The sequence below is a fragment of the Nannospalax galili genome, unplaced genomic scaffold (assembly GCF_000622305.1).
Source record: "Nannospalax galili isolate Female #2095 unplaced genomic scaffold, S.galili_v1.0 scaffold258, whole genome shotgun sequence".
Lineage (NCBI taxonomy): Eukaryota > Metazoa > Chordata > Mammalia > Rodentia > Spalacidae > Nannospalax > Nannospalax galili.
This window is the reverse complement of record NW_008341047.1, coordinates 90578-107285: the sequence shown is the minus strand read 5'-3', so window position 1 is coordinate 107285 and position 16708 is coordinate 90578. Positions and strand designations below refer to the sequence as shown.

General features: G+C 39.3%; 1 protein-coding gene and 1 pseudogene across 2 annotated transcripts in view; one reads left to right on the top strand and one right to left on the bottom strand.

Annotated features, from left to right (window-relative positions):
- Positions 1-16708, bottom strand: part of Rbl1 (RB transcriptional corepressor like 1) — a 62451-nt gene that overhangs the window by 24884 nt on the left and 20859 nt on the right. For both annotated transcript variants that reach the window (XM_008836543.3, XM_017799023.2), the window contains 8 exons: positions 16264-16313; positions 15370-15556; positions 14451-14617; positions 10697-10809; positions 10424-10527; positions 7932-8069; positions 4757-4921; positions 1619-1751 (listed from right to left, as the gene is read on the bottom strand). In XM_008836543.3, coding sequence (XP_008834765.1) covers positions 1619-1751; positions 4757-4921; positions 7932-8069; positions 10424-10527; positions 10697-10809; positions 14451-14617; positions 15370-15556; positions 16264-16313 — 1057 coding nt within the window. The remainder of the gene's footprint in view (positions 1-1618; positions 1752-4756; positions 4922-7931; positions 8070-10423; positions 10528-10696; positions 10810-14450; positions 14618-15369; positions 15557-16263; positions 16314-16708) is intronic.
- LOC103736927 lies at positions 2568-4669 on the top strand (annotated as a pseudogene).

Sequence of the window (16708 nt, the reverse complement as noted above, 5' to 3'; positions counted from 1 at the left end):
TATTTTAAAAATTCAAGAGTGCATTGGGCTGGAGAGATGGCTCAGTGGCTAAGAGCACTGGCTGTTCTGGCAGAGAATTCGGTTCAAATCCCAGCACCCACATGGTGGCTAGCAACAGTTTATAACTCCAGTTCCATGGGAATCTGATGCCCTCTTCTGACCTCCACACTGCAGGACATGGGTGCATTCACAAGCATGCAGGCCTAACACGCATACACATAAAATAAAAATAAGTAAATAAACAAAATTAAAATAAAACAATTTAAAAATAAAAAATATGGGCTGAGGAGGAGCTAACTCAATCAGTAAAGTATTTACCTTGCAAACACAAAGACATGAGTTTGATCCTAGAATTCACATTTAAAAAGTCAGGTATGGGGTTGGAGAGATGGCTCAGCGGTTAAGAGCACTGACTGCTCTTGCAGAGGAGCCAGGTTTGATTCCCAGCATCCACATGGCAGCTATGAACCGTCCTTAACTCCAGTTCCAGGGGACTCTAAAGCCCTCTTCTGACCTCCGCATCATTGCACGACATGGGTGCACTCACACACATGCAGGCAATACACTCATACACATAAAATAAAAAAATGAAAAAATAAAAAAGTCAAGTATGATGGCATCTACCAGTCACCCCAGCAGTGGAGAAGTGGAAACTGGAGGATCTCTTGTGGTTCATTGGCTAGTAAGACTAGTTTACTTGGTGAGTTCCAGGCCAGTGAAAGACCCTGTCTCAAAAACCAGGGTAGACTGAACCTAAAGAACAATACCTGACATTGTCCTCAAGCCTTCACATGTATGCACCCCTCCCTAGGCACATGCATATGCATATATACATGGACACACACACACAGACCAAAACTTCATATTCAAAATCAAGACAGAAAAATTTTAAAAAATTCTTTTAAATTACCTACTTAGTGGGGCTGGGGAGGGGGGTGCATGACATGGCCCTCAACTGGAAGTCGGAAGATGACCTGAAAGAATTAGTCCTCACCCTCCACCACATGGGTCCTGGGGATCAAATTCAGGCTGTCAGAATTGTTCTACTATCCACTGAGCCATCTCCCCAGGCCAGAATTGCTTTTCTTTTTATGAGACAGGGTCTTATATAGCCCTGGCTGGTCTAGAACTTGCTTTGTATACCAGGCAGGACTTGAAATCAGAGATTCACTTACCTTTACTTTTAAATGCTGGGAATAAAGGCATGAGCCATCATTTCCAGCCCAGAAATCCTTTTACTATGAAGAAAACACACAAGATGGCACATAAAGGTATTAGTTATTAAGTTTCTTGTCAAATCCTGATGAAGAAATTAGGTATCTTTAATAATGTATTATGAAGCCAAGTGTGGTGGCACACGCCTTTAGTCCCAGCACTTGGGAGGCAGAGGCAGGTGGATCTCTGTGAGTTCAAGGCCAGCCTGGTCTACATAGTGAGTTTCAGGTCAGCTGGGGCTACAGGTAGACTCTGTTTCAAAAAGAAAAGAAAAGAAACAAACAAACAACACAAAAAAACCCAACCTCCCCCCCCAAATATATATGTAAAATATAATGGAGATTTGAAATTTTTTTCTTAAAAGAATGTTGGCGTTTTTCATTATTTTACCACTGTTACCTACCCCTTCGAAGACTACCACTGTCAGTCCGAACTTCCTTAACTCTTGGATGCATTATTGGAGACACTGGCATCATGGGGAGATGTCCTGGTACATTTCCTCCATTTCCTATTTCAAAGTTATTTGGTAATATAACCTATAGAAAACAAAACAGTTTTTATAACACAGACGAAAGTTTTGACCAGTGATCAAAACTTGCAAAAATGAGAGTGGAAAAACATATTTTATTTTGTCTTCCTTCTTACTTTTTCACAAAATATAACTTGCATAAAATGCTCAATTGATAATACTGTTAAATATATAAAAGGAGCTCATTTCACTTAATCTTATCATTTATCTACATATGCTACTGACCTTTATAAGTAACTCTCCGAAACTGGCATTCTCATCCTCCATTAGGGGTGAGAAAATTGAGGCACAAAATGTGACGGGAATTTTCCCATCAGTATAAGACTACCAAGTCCTAAGAGCAGGATTTCAATTCAAATTCCTTTCCTTCAAGTTCATAGCTTTTTTTTCTCATTTTCTAAATGAATTTTACAACTGACATATACTCTGAGCATGATAGCGCACACTTTTAGTCCCAGGACTTGGGAGGCAGACACAGGTGGATCTCTGTAAGTTCAACGCTAGCATGGTCTACATAGTGAGTTCCAGGCCAGCCCCACTACAGGGAGACCCTGCCTCAAAAACAAACAAACAAACAAAAAAAAACAATTGACATATACTGATAAATACTGACAACTGACCAAGAAATTGCCTTTTTAAAATATTTACTAGTCTTAGGCAGTTTTTCCAGTAGTATGGAATTAGGGAAAATTCCAGAAGATTAAGAAAACATAAGGAGACACAGAATAGCAAAGAAAGATAAAAAGACATGAGTTTCAAAAGAACACTAGAGAGGTGGAAGAAAAAACCTCATACGAAATCAAGCTTTTGAACATGTGACTTGTATAAAACTTTCTCACCCCAAACTTTTGATTTAAAAAAATATTTTAGGCCTGCGCACTGCACTTCTTCCTCTCCAGGATCAGGCCTAGGTCCCAGCGACATGGCCAAATGCACCAAGAAGGTCTGGATCATGGGTAAATACCAAACCCACTATGGAGCCTCCCTCCAGAAAATGGTGAAGAAGATTGAAATCAGCCAGCAGGCCAAGTATACTTGCTCCTTCTGAGGCAAGACCAAGATGAAGAGATGGGCTGTTGGTATCTGGCACTGTGGTTCCTGTATGAGAATAGTGGCTGGTTGGAGCCTGGACCTACAACACCACTTCTGCCATCATAGTCAAGTCTGCCATCAGAAGACTGAAGGAACTGAAAGACCAGCAGAAGTGCTGCTGTTTGGGACATCCCCAGCATACAATAAATGGATTAATTTATGTAACAGTACTTACCTGTTTATGGTTAATGATAAGAGACATTTTGATAGACTTTGTATTTTTTTTCACTTTCAAAAGAGATTTTTATTGTTTAAAGACAGTCTCATGTGACCCAGGTTGGCCCTGAACTCCTGTTACTTGTGCCTTCATCTCCTAAGTGCTGGTATTACAGATGTGTGCCACCATGCCTGCTCTAGATTTTAGTTTCTTCAGAACTCATATATTTCTTAAGATGTTGCTAAAGTTCTAGAGTGTACTTGGTAATTACACACATCAAACTGCAAAGAAAAATTGTAATTTTTACTGTATACGTATGAATGTATTGCCTGCATGTATGTAAGTGAATCCCTGGCATACAATGCCTATGGAGGTCAGAAGAGGGAACTGGATTCCATGGAACTGGAGTCACAGATGGTTGTTAGGTGTCATATGGAGGCTGGGAATTAAAACTGGGTCCTCTGAAGAGCAGCCAGTGCTCTTAGCCACTAAGCAATCTCTCCAGTCCCAAACTTTTGATTTTTAAATTCTAAATAGCACTGATGGTAAGTGTTCAACTCTTTATATGTATATAAATATGTAAAAACTTTTAAAAAGGTTTATTTTATTTTTATTTATGTGTATGTGCACATGTACACAGGTACCCACAGAGGTCAGCTGTCAGTTCCCTAGAGCTGGAGTTATAAGCAGTTGTGGGTATTGGCAACTGAACTTGGGTCCCCTGCAAGAGCAGCAAGTACTCTTAAGCACTGAGTCATCTCTCTAGCCCCAATATGTGAAAATTGTAAATGCTGAGACTAATGGTTTCTTCACAAAGGAGAAAAGGAGAGAGAGGAAGGAGGGATCCTAGAAGGATCTGATTAGACATTTCACCAAAAAAACAATATAAATGGATAATAAACATATGAAAAGATGTTGAACTATTAGCTGGGTCAGAAACAGACAACAAGTGAGAGCAGGGATGATGAGCAACTAGAATCTTTACACACTGATGGTGGGAACACACAGTGTACTAAGAACAAAGGTGCAGTCACTTTAAAAAGTAGTCTGACACTTTACTAAAAGCTTCAACACACTTGCAATTGCAATGTGACCCAGAATAAAAAAACATGTCCACATAAGACCTTATGCAGGAATGATCATAAAAGCCAAGAGGCAGAAACCTGAATGTCTATCAAATGACAAATGGATGAATAAAATGTGGCATACCTATTCAGTGGAGGTTGCAAAAGGGAACAAACTACTGATGTATGCTGCAATATAGATGAACTTTAAAAACATTACACCAAGCCTGGCGTGGTGGCGCACGCCTGTAGTCCCAGCACTCAGGAGGCAGAGGCAAGTGGATCTCTGTGAGTTCAAGGCCAGCCTGGTCTACATAGTGAGTTCAGGTCAGCTGGACTACAGGGAGACCCTGCTTCAAAAAGAAATAAAAAAACAAAAAACATTACACCAAGTGAAAGAAGTCAGACATCATGAAATTGTGATTCTACTTATATGAATATGCAAATCTATAGAGCTAGCAAGTGGATTAAGTGATTGATAAGGGGGAAAAGAAAAGGGAAGGGAGAAGTGATAACTAAGGATTGTGGGATTCTAACTGAGATAATAACTATGGCCTAAAATTGTTTTGATAAATTTTTTGATACTAAAACCCAGTGAACCAGGCACGTTAGCACAGTGAATGGTATGATATATGAATTATATTTTGGTAAGGCTCATTTTTTAAAAATTAGGGTGCTATTGGCCTTGCTCTGACTCACTTCTTCACATGTAGGAACTTTGTTTGCAGAAGCCTGGAGAGCTTCCCATAGTGCAGAATTATTGGTCCAAGCTAAACTCTCCAAAATATGCTCTTCAATGCTGTTCAGGTGTTTCACCATATCTCTGGAGAGCCCCTCCTCTGATCGGATCACCACCTCAATAACCTGGAGAGGTGAAATTGAAATGGCAATAAAATTAACAAGCAATCACTGGTCTGGGTGTGCAAGCATGACTGCAGCCTTCCTCTGTCACATAGAACATACATATATATATGTATCTTTAAAAAAAACACAGAACCATATTTAAGCCATAATTCTGTAGATTGCTATCTTAAAAAATATTTATTATTTTTATGTGTATGAGTGTATTGCTTGCATATAGGTAGGTATACCCGTGTCATGCAATGCCCAGAGAAGTCAGAAGAGGGCATCAGATCTCCTGGAACTGGAGTTACTGCCATGTGGGTTAACTGCCATGTGGGCAGCCAGTACTCTTAACCACTGAGCCATCTCTCCAGCCCGGACTGCTATCTTTAAATCTAATAAAATATAAGATGATGTTAAGTCTTTAAAAATATTACCACATACAAGCTGGGCATGGTGGCACACGCCTGTAGTCCCAGGACTTGGAAGGCAGAGGCAGGCAGATCTCTGTGAGTGCAAGGCCAGCCTGGTCTACATAGTGAGTACCAGGACAGCTGGGGCCACAGAGAGACCCTGCTTCAAAAAGACTAATATATATGCACGTATAAAGGTGTGGAGATGGCTCTCCAGTTACTTTCCATGAAAGTAACCAGAGTTCAAATCCCCAGAACACACATAAATGTTGGGTCAGAATGGCAGTCCACCTGTAATTCCAGCCTTGGAAGGCAGAGGCAGGATCCCTGGAGAAAGCTGGCTAGCAAGACTAGCTGCATTGGCAAGCTCTGAGTTTGATTAAGAGACTCTACCTCAAAATAATAAGGTGCAAGAGAGACTCAGGAAGATTCTGGACATCAACTTGAGGTCTCCCACATGCACATGCCCAAAAGTGCATGTATGTCCACACACAAACACTGTACCCAACCACATGCAAAACACACAGAGGCACATGAAAAGAAAAACAAATTACCACATACAAGGGATAGAGACCAGAGGAACTGTACTTGCCTAGTATGTCCAAGACCCTGGGTTCCATCCCCAGCACCAAATTAAAGTAAGTAAAATATAATTACAAACATCATTTCTGTTTTTCAAGTCCTTTTTTGGGTCTGTTTGTGGTAGTTGTCGTTTGTGGTTTTGTTTTGTTTTTTGAGCCAGGGTCTGGCCTTGAATTCACTATGTAGGCAAGAATAAACTTCTGATCCTCCTGCTTCCATCTCCCAAGTGTGGGAACTACAGGCATGTGGCCATTCCAATTTTTATTATTTTTACTTTATGTGTATGAGTGCATTGCCTGCATGTATGTGAGTGCACCTGTGTTGTGCAATGCCACGGAGGTCAGAAGAGGGCTTTGGATTTCCCTGGAACAGGCGTTAAGGATGGTTCGTAGCAGCTGTGTGGTGCTGGGTATCGAACCCAGGTCTTCCACAAGAGCAGCCAGCACTCCCAACCGCTGAGCTATTTCTCCAGTCCCTTATGTCTTTTTTAGTAGATGAAAAATTGACCCAATGCGTAAAAACTGAACAGCTCAAAAGTGGTAGAAATTGGGTCCTATGTTTCCAGCCTAGTTTTTTCTGAATTTGCTGCCCCTTCTCAAAATCTCAAAAGAACAGAATGACTAAACTATTTGAAAATAACTGTAAGCTTCTTCTCTAAGAAAATATCTAATGGTTAATGATTCTAGTGCTTAGACATAGGGTTTTTAATACAAGAAAATAAAGTGAATTAATCAGGCCCTTTTACAAAAGTAACTTTTCATATATACTATAGTTCATTTTGGTCTTTTTGAGACAGGTTCTCCCTGTAGCTCCAGCTGTCCTGGAACTCACTATGTAGACCAGGCTGGACTTGAACTCACAGAGATCCGCCTACCTCTCCCTCCCTAGTGCTGGGATTAAAGGCATGTACCACCACACCTGGCTCACACATAAAATATATTAATAGCAGTTAATAATAGTAACTATAATATGTATGTAATTTTAAGTTACATTATGTATACTTTTTTTTGGTCTTTTTGAGACAGGGTCTCCCTGTAGCTTCAGCTGGCCTGGAGCTCCCAGAACATTTATGTATACTTTCTTACTTTCTAATTTTCTTCAACCATATATTACTTACACAGTTACAAAAAAAAAAAAAAAAAAAAAAAAAAAAAAGAGAGAGATATAGGAGACTGAGGCAAGAAGACTAAATTAAAGGCCAGTCTGGGATACAGAGCAAGATCTGGCCACAAACCATCAAGCAAAAGCCAAACATTTAAGAGCTGAAGTATAGCACAGGTATAGACTAGTATGTTCAAGGTCCTGGGTTTGATGCCAACACTGAACAAAAAGCGGGGGGAAGTGAGTTGGGGATGGGGCATGTTGATCTGGGGATGGTGGAGGATCATGAACTGAAAGTCAGCAAGGGCTACATAGCAAAACAATCAAGAATGCTAAAACAAACAACTAAAACAAAACTGCCCCAAACCCCCAGAGATTTTAGATTCTTGAATGGAGTAAAGATGCTTCAAATAAAAATGAATAGTTAGCACTGTAACTCAGTAATAGAGTACATAGGACCTGGGTTCAAGTTTTAGCACCAGAAAAACATAATTCCAACCCTAACTGCTATTAAGTTATAGGCAAAAACTAAACATTTGCCAAATGGGAAAATCTGACTACACACATTAACATTAAAGTAAATACAGCACATAGAATCAATTTCCTCTAAAAAATTTATTCTTGTTCTTTGTCATGCATCTGTTTAATAGGTTTGTGATTTTCATTCGTAACCACAGAAAATCTGAACTTAAGTACTGAGTGCTAGGTCACATTTGCAAGTCAGTGTTTACAAACGAACTCAAGCTATGAAACTGGCTTAATGTACCAATATTAACATTCTTCCCCTTTGTCTTCAATTACACACAAAAGGAATAAATATTATCAGAACACTTGTAAGACTATCATTTAGATATCATGACTGTCCTTCTTCACCATTAATATAAACACAATGTTTGTGTGCGCTATACTATAATAGAACTTTGCTGTCATCTTACCTTATAAAAATAAAATGGTTGCAAATTGAGAACGTCAATAATCCAAGGAAAAGTACGAGGTGAGCTATAGGCAAAGAGCACAATTTCTAAACAACAAGCCATCAAGGAACGATGAAATATATCTTGCTCTAGGAGAACCTTGGAGAAGAAAAGGATCAGAGGTTACTATTTCTCAGTAATTTCAACCTTTGCCAGTCTAGAAAAAAAAAATATAACCCAGCACTTGGGAGCTGAGGCAGGATGATTGGAGTTCAAGGTTAGCTTGAGCTGTAAAGCAAGGGTGGAGACCAATCTAGATTATATAAAGTGAACTATAAGCACCAGATAAAATAACCTGTGAAATACTACGTTAGATAATCATAAATAATAGGATAATCAGGCTATAGGCCCAGTACCGCAAAAAATTATACTTCTCAGGGCTGGAGAGATGGCTTAGCAGTTAAGAACACTCACTGTTCTTGCAGAGGACCTAGGTTTAAATGTAAATGGACTACTAACCCCAACATTGCAGAGGACCTCTCATTGAAATATATAAAGTAAAACATACATTCAGAGGAAAAATATTGGACAATGGAACAAAACATCAAATGAATATAATTAATCTCAGAGAATAAAAAAGAAATGAAAAATATTAAGATAGCTTGGTGGGAGGACACCTGCCAAGTATATGCAGGGCCCTGAGTTCATAAAACAAAGCACTACACAATAATAAAACAGCAAACACCATGAATCACAGGATATAAATTTCTAGATGAAAAAGATAGCTTTGTAGGAATGCCCAATGCTTAAATATAAAACCCACAGCTGGGCGTGGTAGCACACGCCTTTAATCCCAGCACTTGGGAAGCAGAGGCAGGCATATCTCTGTGAGATCTAGGCCAGCCTGGTTTACAGAGCAAGTGCCAGGCCAGCTAGGGCTATACCCTGTCTCAAAAAGAAAAAACAAAAAACAAACAACCCAAAATAACAACAAAAAACCTACAAAAAATGCACAAGGAGCTGGGTCTGTTGGTGCACACCTTTAATCCCAGCACTTGGGAGACAGGTGGATGGATCTCTGTGAGATCTGGTCTATACATCTAGTTTCAGACTAGTTGTGGCTACAGGGAGACCCTGTCTCAAAAAAGACCAAAAAAAAAAAAAAATGCACATGGGGGATAGGGATGTAGCTCAGCTGGTAGAGTGCTTGCCTAGCATGCACAAAGCCCTGGATTCAAACCCTACCACCATATAAACTGGGCATGGTGATACATGCCTATGATCCTAACACTTGGAAGGTAGAAGCAGGAAGAAGAGGAAGTTCAAGTCTATCCTCAACTACCCAGTGACTTAGGAGCCAACATGGGCTACATAAGGCCCTGTATCAACAATAACAAAAAACAAAGACAAAGGTCCTGTGTGGTGGTGCACGCCTTTATTCCCAGTACCCAGGAGGCAGAGGCAGATGGATCTCTGTGAGTTCAAGGCCAGCCTGGTCTACACAGCAAGTTCCAGGCCAGCCAGGGGTAAATAGTGAGACCCCTATTCAAAAAACTAAAACCAAAACCAACCAAACAAAAAAAGTACATTATTATAAATTTCACATCAGTGATAAAAAGGAGATACTGAAAAACTCCAGAAAGGCTGAAGCAGTGGGATCATAGTTCAAGGCTAGCCTGAGCCAAATATCAAGTTCCTGGCCAGCTTGGGATATACAGAGACACTGTCTGAAAGATTCCTGAAACACCAGTTACATGTCAGTAGCTAAGAATCAGATGCCACTGAACTTACTAACCAACATCATGAGAAGCTAGAAGATAATGGAGTAATGTCTTCAAAGTCATAAAGGAAATCTAGAAATACACAGACAACTATCAATCATGTGAGTCAATAATAACATTTATGCAGTCTTTAAAAACATAAAATGAGGTCTCTACTTTGTACTTTAATTGGTTGACTGTCTATACCAGTAGACAGAAAGTCATGTATAAAATGCCTACAACAACCACAAAAGAAAAAAAAAGAAAACCCCCACAAAGAGATACAGCCTAAAAAATGTTCAAGCAACCCCTAAGAAAACAAAAAAGCAAGCAAACAGAAGGGGAGAGAGATTTTTATATAATAAATGCAAAAAACAAGAAAGAAAAAATTTTAGTAGCTCTTGGAATGATCAGACTTGGTCAAATGTTAAAAAACCTTTTTTTTTTTGCTCGATGTGGTGGCGCATGCCTTTAATCCCAGCACTTGGGAGACAGAGGCAGGGGGATCTCTGTGAGTTCAGGGGCAGCCTGGTTTCCATAGTAAATCCAGGCCAGCTGGGGCTACAAGGGAGACCCTGTCTCAAAAAGATAGTCTGGATGTCTCAACATCAACCAAGGAAATAAGCAATCCTGTTGGCCAAGTCTGTCACAAACTCTGATCCCCGTAATGCCCTATTCAGCCTCTTTCTTAAAACATTACTTCTCTAGTAGGACTCATACCTTGCCAATGACTGGGAGAGGAGATTTACTTACTGACATGTCCATTCCATGAAGTCTTCGTGTTTCTTGAACCATTACAGTCTCTAATATTTTATAATACAAAATTTCTGCCAGCTTTAGTCTGTTTACAGCGAAGTCTAAAGGGAAATAAAAGAAAAGCATGTGCTACTGAAATCTAGTTAATGACTAAAGAGCAAAACATATAAATTTAAATGTGGTACATTAAGAGTAAGGGAAGGAAAAAAAGTCTAAATTGAAGTACATGCTTTATATTTATAATGCTGTGCCAACTTTTTCTCCTCTTACCCATGTGAGATCCTGGCTGTTTATCTGTTGACTGAGTATAATGTTGACAGAAAGTCTCTCCTATTCCTTTCACTATTTTCATAATGTTTTCCATGGGATTCCGCATACAAGATCTACAAAATACAAGAGGAATCTACTTATCAGGAAAAAAACCTAGATTACTAACATTTCTCCCTTCAAGAAGCAGTTTATGGTTGGAATGCAGCTCAGTAAGGGAATGTTTGCCTAAGTATGATCCTAAGTAAGATCCTAAGTATGATCCCCGATCACATAGACACACAGACACACATACATGCACATTTGGTGATTCCAGCACTGGGGATGCTAAAGCAGAAGGTTCATGAGTTCAAGATAGCCTGGGTGCCAAGCTTGGTGGTGCACACTTTTAATCCCAGCACTCTGGGCGCAGAGGCAGGTGGATCTCTGCAAGAGCAAAGTCAGTCTAATCTATGCAGAGAGTTCCAGGCCTGCTAGGGCTACAGGTCTGTTTAAAAAATGATAATAATAAAAAACCCTAAACAACAACAAATAAAAACAAGATTTACAAAACAAACAAACAAACAAACAAAAAAAACCAGGACAAAGCTCTCAAAAAACAATTAGTATGGTTTTAAGTGGCCAAAATTCTATTTTCAGTTATGAGCCTACAAATGTGAACAAAGCTTTATATGTGTAAAATGACACTCAGTGAAGGTATGTAGACCCAATAATTTTTATAATAAAATTAACTTAAAAAGTAAATTTTCATATGTAAAAATACTGCATATTAAATATATTATGAATTTGGGGCTGGAGAGATGGCTCAGCAGTTAAGAGCACTGACTGCTCTTGCAGAGGACCCAGGTTCGATACCCAGCACCCATATGGCAGCTATGAACTGTCCTTAACTCCAGTTCCAGGGGACTCTGAAGCCCTCTTCTGACCTCTGAGGCATTGCACAACATGGGTGCACTCACATACATGCAGGCAATACACTCATACATATAAAATAAATATAATAAATAAAATACAAAAAATGTATATGTAGCCAGGCATGGTGGCGCACGCCTTTAATCCCAGCACTCGGGAGGCAGAGGCAGGTGGATCTCTGTGAGTTCAAGGCCAGCCTGATCTACATAGTGAGTTCCAGGCCAGCTGGGGCTACAGGGAGACCCTGTCTCAAAAAGACGCCCCCCCCCAAAAAAAAACTATTCTCAATTCTTTTGGATGTATTTTTAGAAGTGGTATTAACAGTCATATGATAATCCAACTTTTACTTTAAAAACATATTTTATTATTTTTATTTTATGTGTATTGAGAGTATTACCTGTGTGTATGTAAGTACACCCATGTTGTGCAATGCCATAGACATCAGAAGAGGGCTTCAGATTCCCCTGGAACTGGAGTTAAGGACGGTTCGTAGCCGCCATGTGGGTGCTGGGAATCGAACCCGGGTCCTCTGCAAGAGCAGTCAGTGCTCTTAACTGTTGAGCCATCTCTCCAGCCCCCCAATTTTTACTTTTTATGGTGGTGATTTTAAACAGGGTCTCCCTGTAGCCCCAGGTACACATCAAATCTCAGACTATTACTCTATACTTATTTACTCTGCCTATGGGGCTTGCTATAATTCTGCTAGCCCTGTGATCATCAGTGACTACAAATTTGCCAATGTAACTATGCTTCATCATCATTTAGAAAATGACTTTGAAGCACAACTTTTTTATTTTGTGTGTGTGTGCACAAGTGTACTCCTTGTTTTTTTCAGACAGTATCTCTCACTGGCCTGGGCTCTCAGATTAGTCTAGACTGGCTGACCTAAGTCTCAGGGCTCCTCCTAGCTCTGTCTCCCAGTGTTGGACTTATATGTGCATGCCCAGCTTCTGCTCTCGCACCTCCTCCTTTTGAGACGGGGTCTCCCAGTAGCCCCAGCTGGCCTTGAACTCACTATGTAGACCAGGCTGGCCTCAATAACATAGAGATCTGCCTGTTTCTGAGTTCTAAGTGCAGGGATTTGTTGTAGTTGCTGCTTTATGCCCAGCCTTTTTACATGTTTTCTGGGAACCAAACTCAGGTAATTTTACCAACTGAGCTATTGCTGCAGACCCTGAAAGTTGACTTTTATTTTATTTTATTTTTATTTTTTGGTCTTTTTGAGACAGGGTCTCCCTGTAGCCCCAGCTGTCCTGGAACTCACTATGTAGACCAGGCTGGCCTCAAACTCACAGAGATCCACCTGCCTCTGCCTCCTGAGTGCTGGGATTAAAGGCATGTGCCACCACGCCCGGCCCTGTTTTGCTTATTTTTAAGACAGGGTCTCATAGTCCTGGTTGTCCCCAAACTCACTATATAGCTGAGGCTGGCACTAGACTCCTATCTTCCTGCCTTCAACATCCAAGTGCTAGAATTACAGGCATATGCCATCATATCTGGCTGCAGCATGATTTAATAAGGGCATTGCTTTTGCCTCTTTTCAGCATTGGTAATGTTTTTGAGAGCATCATCTACGACATTCATGTATACTACTATGGTGGCATGGAAAGATGAAGTAAAGAGCCCTGTGTGGAATACTAAAGAGCATGGTTAAGAGTCTATTAACACAGCTGGATGTGGTGGCATGTGCCTTTAATCCCAGCAGAGGCAGGTGGATCTCTAGTGAGTTCGAGGCCAGTCTAGTCTACATAGTAAGTTCTAGGCCAGCTGGGGCTACAGGGAGGTCTTGTCTCAAAAAGACCAAAACAAATTCTATTAACACATCCCATCTTTGGTACCATTTCTTAGGGATGGGTATATCAGAACTATTTATTTCCTTTCTTGACTATTAATTTGGAAGTTTGTAACATGAAATCATATCTCTTTCCTCAGTGGCAGCTGCTGGTCATTACTGTTGCTGATTCTCATTATCCTCCTATTTCATTAGGTATTAAAAAACAAAGATCTCAATCTCGCTTTATTCTACCATCTTTACCAGAAAACATACTTTAAAAAAAATTCCATAAAATTCCACTTTATATTCACACCTCCAATATGTAATCAATCTCCCCTTTGATGGGCACTTAGGTGGAATTCAGTTAAAGTCAACTTAAGGGCCAGTGAGATGGCTCAGTGGGTAAGGAATGTGGCAAGTCTAACAACCGGAGTTCGATCCCCAGGACCCACATGGTGGAAGAAGAGAACCAACTCCCACAAGCTGTCCTTTGACTTTTACAAATATACCAAGGCACAAGTACAACCTCGCCCCAATAAATAAATAGATAAGTAGATAGATAAATAAATACAAAATTTTAAAAAGAAATATAATCAACTAAAAAAAAGAAAACACATGAATAACTCAGGAAGGCTGACAAAAGAGGACTATCAACACCAAATAAACTTGAAGACATGCTTGAAAGCCTGTAATTCTGTGGAATAACATTATATAATTTTCCGTAGGTACTTCTGCCTGAAGATCAGAGAGAGAGAGAGAGAGAGAGAGAGAGAGAGAGAGTGTTTTTTGGTCTTTTTGAGACAGGGTCTCCCTGTAGCCCCAGCTTGCCATGTAGACCAGAATGGCCTTGAACTCACACAGACCTATCTGCCTCTGCATCCTGAGTGCTAGGATTAAAGGTGTGCCACCACACCCTCATAGAGATCAATATATTTTATAGTTGAAATGATACAGTAAAACTTGCCACATATGCACCCAGAATCTCAAAAATTCTGTACATATTGAAAACAGAATGGAATCCAGAATGTCACCTTAACAAGACATTTAGAAAAATAACAATATTAGACTTACTCAAAAATACTTATTAGCTGTTCACTTGGTGCATTTTTCAGTCCGGCCACAATACTCTGCAAACGGCTCACACTTTGAGTGGCTGAAGCAACAGGAGTAGTGACTGCCTCTTTTTCTTGTAAATACCGCCGTCCTGTAAGCGGGGTAGAAGGTGCAAATGACCTTTTCTGTCAGAAAAGAAAAATTTATGAGATTAAAGCATTACTTTCCCCCTTATCATATGTCTAATACAGGGTATGCCCCACCTTCTCCGTTCATATTTAGAGGTACATCACTTTCCTTCCTTTTCAAGTAATACTATATTAGTAACATGTGTACAACTGAATACTTTATAATCTCATTTTACTTCAAAATCCATCTGTGATTTAATGTGTATCTATTTTAATTTTACACATAAAGAAATAGGCAAAGATAAGTAAAAAATTTGTTTGTGCTAACAGTTAAGTCATGAGCTCAGAAACAGGTTTTCCACCGCCTGCATGAGTGAATTTTCCATTAGCCTTTGTCCTCCAACCAATTTCACACATAAATCTGGAATTAAGCCTTAGTCATTAATAATCAAGTCTACAGTTATATAGCTCAAATCAGAGAAAAGCATAGTTTGTGTCAAGGGTAGGAAAGTAAATTTTAAAGCCACATAACACAAGCTAAGCTGAAGCGAAGAGACTGGTAAGAAGGGATAAATTTGATGTCAAAAGCCACATATTATGATGAAGCCGGGTATGCTTGGAAATGTATATAAAATGTTTAATAGCAAGAATAAGTGCCATAGTTTAAAAATTACCTTTTAAGGTTTTCAGGGGAAATATAAATTAGTAGAAGACACTCAAGATATAACTTGAAAGATGCCTCTGCTGTTAGTAGACCCACACAGAGAAAGACAAATATTCAATACTGAGGCCAGGCTAGGTTATATTACTTTTTCAAAGTGCTGTTGAAGGTTACATTCCACATTGGCCTGCGATGTCAGTTTCCCAAATGGGGTATCGCCAATGAACTTTCGGGGTGTTCCGATTTCTTCTTCTGCATCTGCTCCCAAAAAGATCCTCTCATCAAAGTCACCAACAGTTAGAACATATTCTTCATACTCCTTGTTCACTGCTTTGCTGCCAGAATAAAACTGTGTTATAATACAACAAATTTATCTCAGCCTGAGGGAGATTTCATCTGCAGCTTGGGAAAGCTGATGACTTTGTTCTTTATTTACTCTGTTATCAGCAGAGGTCCTACCTGATTACGAACATTCATGACATTTACAGCTATCATTACTTTGAAGTACAAGTTAAAGGAGAATATATGCTTAATCTTAAAATAGTGAAGCTAATCAGAAAAAGAAAGTATCTGATTACTGAGGAACCAACAGTGGCTTAGAAATATAGGCATTCTCAATGTATTAATGAAAGAATATAAATCAAATACAGCAGGTGTATTTCTGAGTTTCTCAGGGGAGTATAGCTATTTCAAGTACCAATGTTTCCTTAAATGCATTTGGTCAAAAAGACTTAGTGACAATGTCAATTCAATTCCATTGAAGCAAAGAGAAATTGAATTTGGAGAAGTCATCTTGATATTTAATGTTTCATTTAACAAATTTCAACAAACCATTATTGCCAGTCTGTGATATGCCAGACATCATTTGTACTAGGTATTTACGTTTTGTTTGTTTTCTTAAGTTAAGCTCTCATATAGCCCAGGCTGGCCCCAAACTGACTATGCAGCCAAGGCCGGCTTTGAACTCCTGATCCCCCTGCCAACAAGTCCCAAATACTACAATTACAGGTGTGCACTACCACACCCAGCTTTAAATAATTACCTATTATCAGTAAAACTGGAAAGGTCCAAGAGGCATTCACCTTTCAAAATCTGAGAAGAAAAATAAAATAACTGGGGGGACAGCATATATTAGCAAACATAAAAAGTGATTTCTTTACATTTTTTACAATAGCCCATGTAAAAAGGCTAATTATTAACTTTCAGACCAGCAAAACCTCTAGCGCAGAAATAAAATGTTAAACAAATTAAAAGTCAGATCGTATTGATCTCCAGTAACATCCCACCCAAAATAAAGAAAATCAAGATTTTTTTGTTTTTCACAATGTCAGATATGTTCAGGACCTTCCTCACTCATGCTAGGTGAGCACTGTACCACAGTACTAAACAGCCGTAGAGTCAAAATATATTAAGATTAGTCTAAAGCAGTAGTTTCCAGATATATATATATATATATATATATATATATATATTTTTTTTTGGTTTTT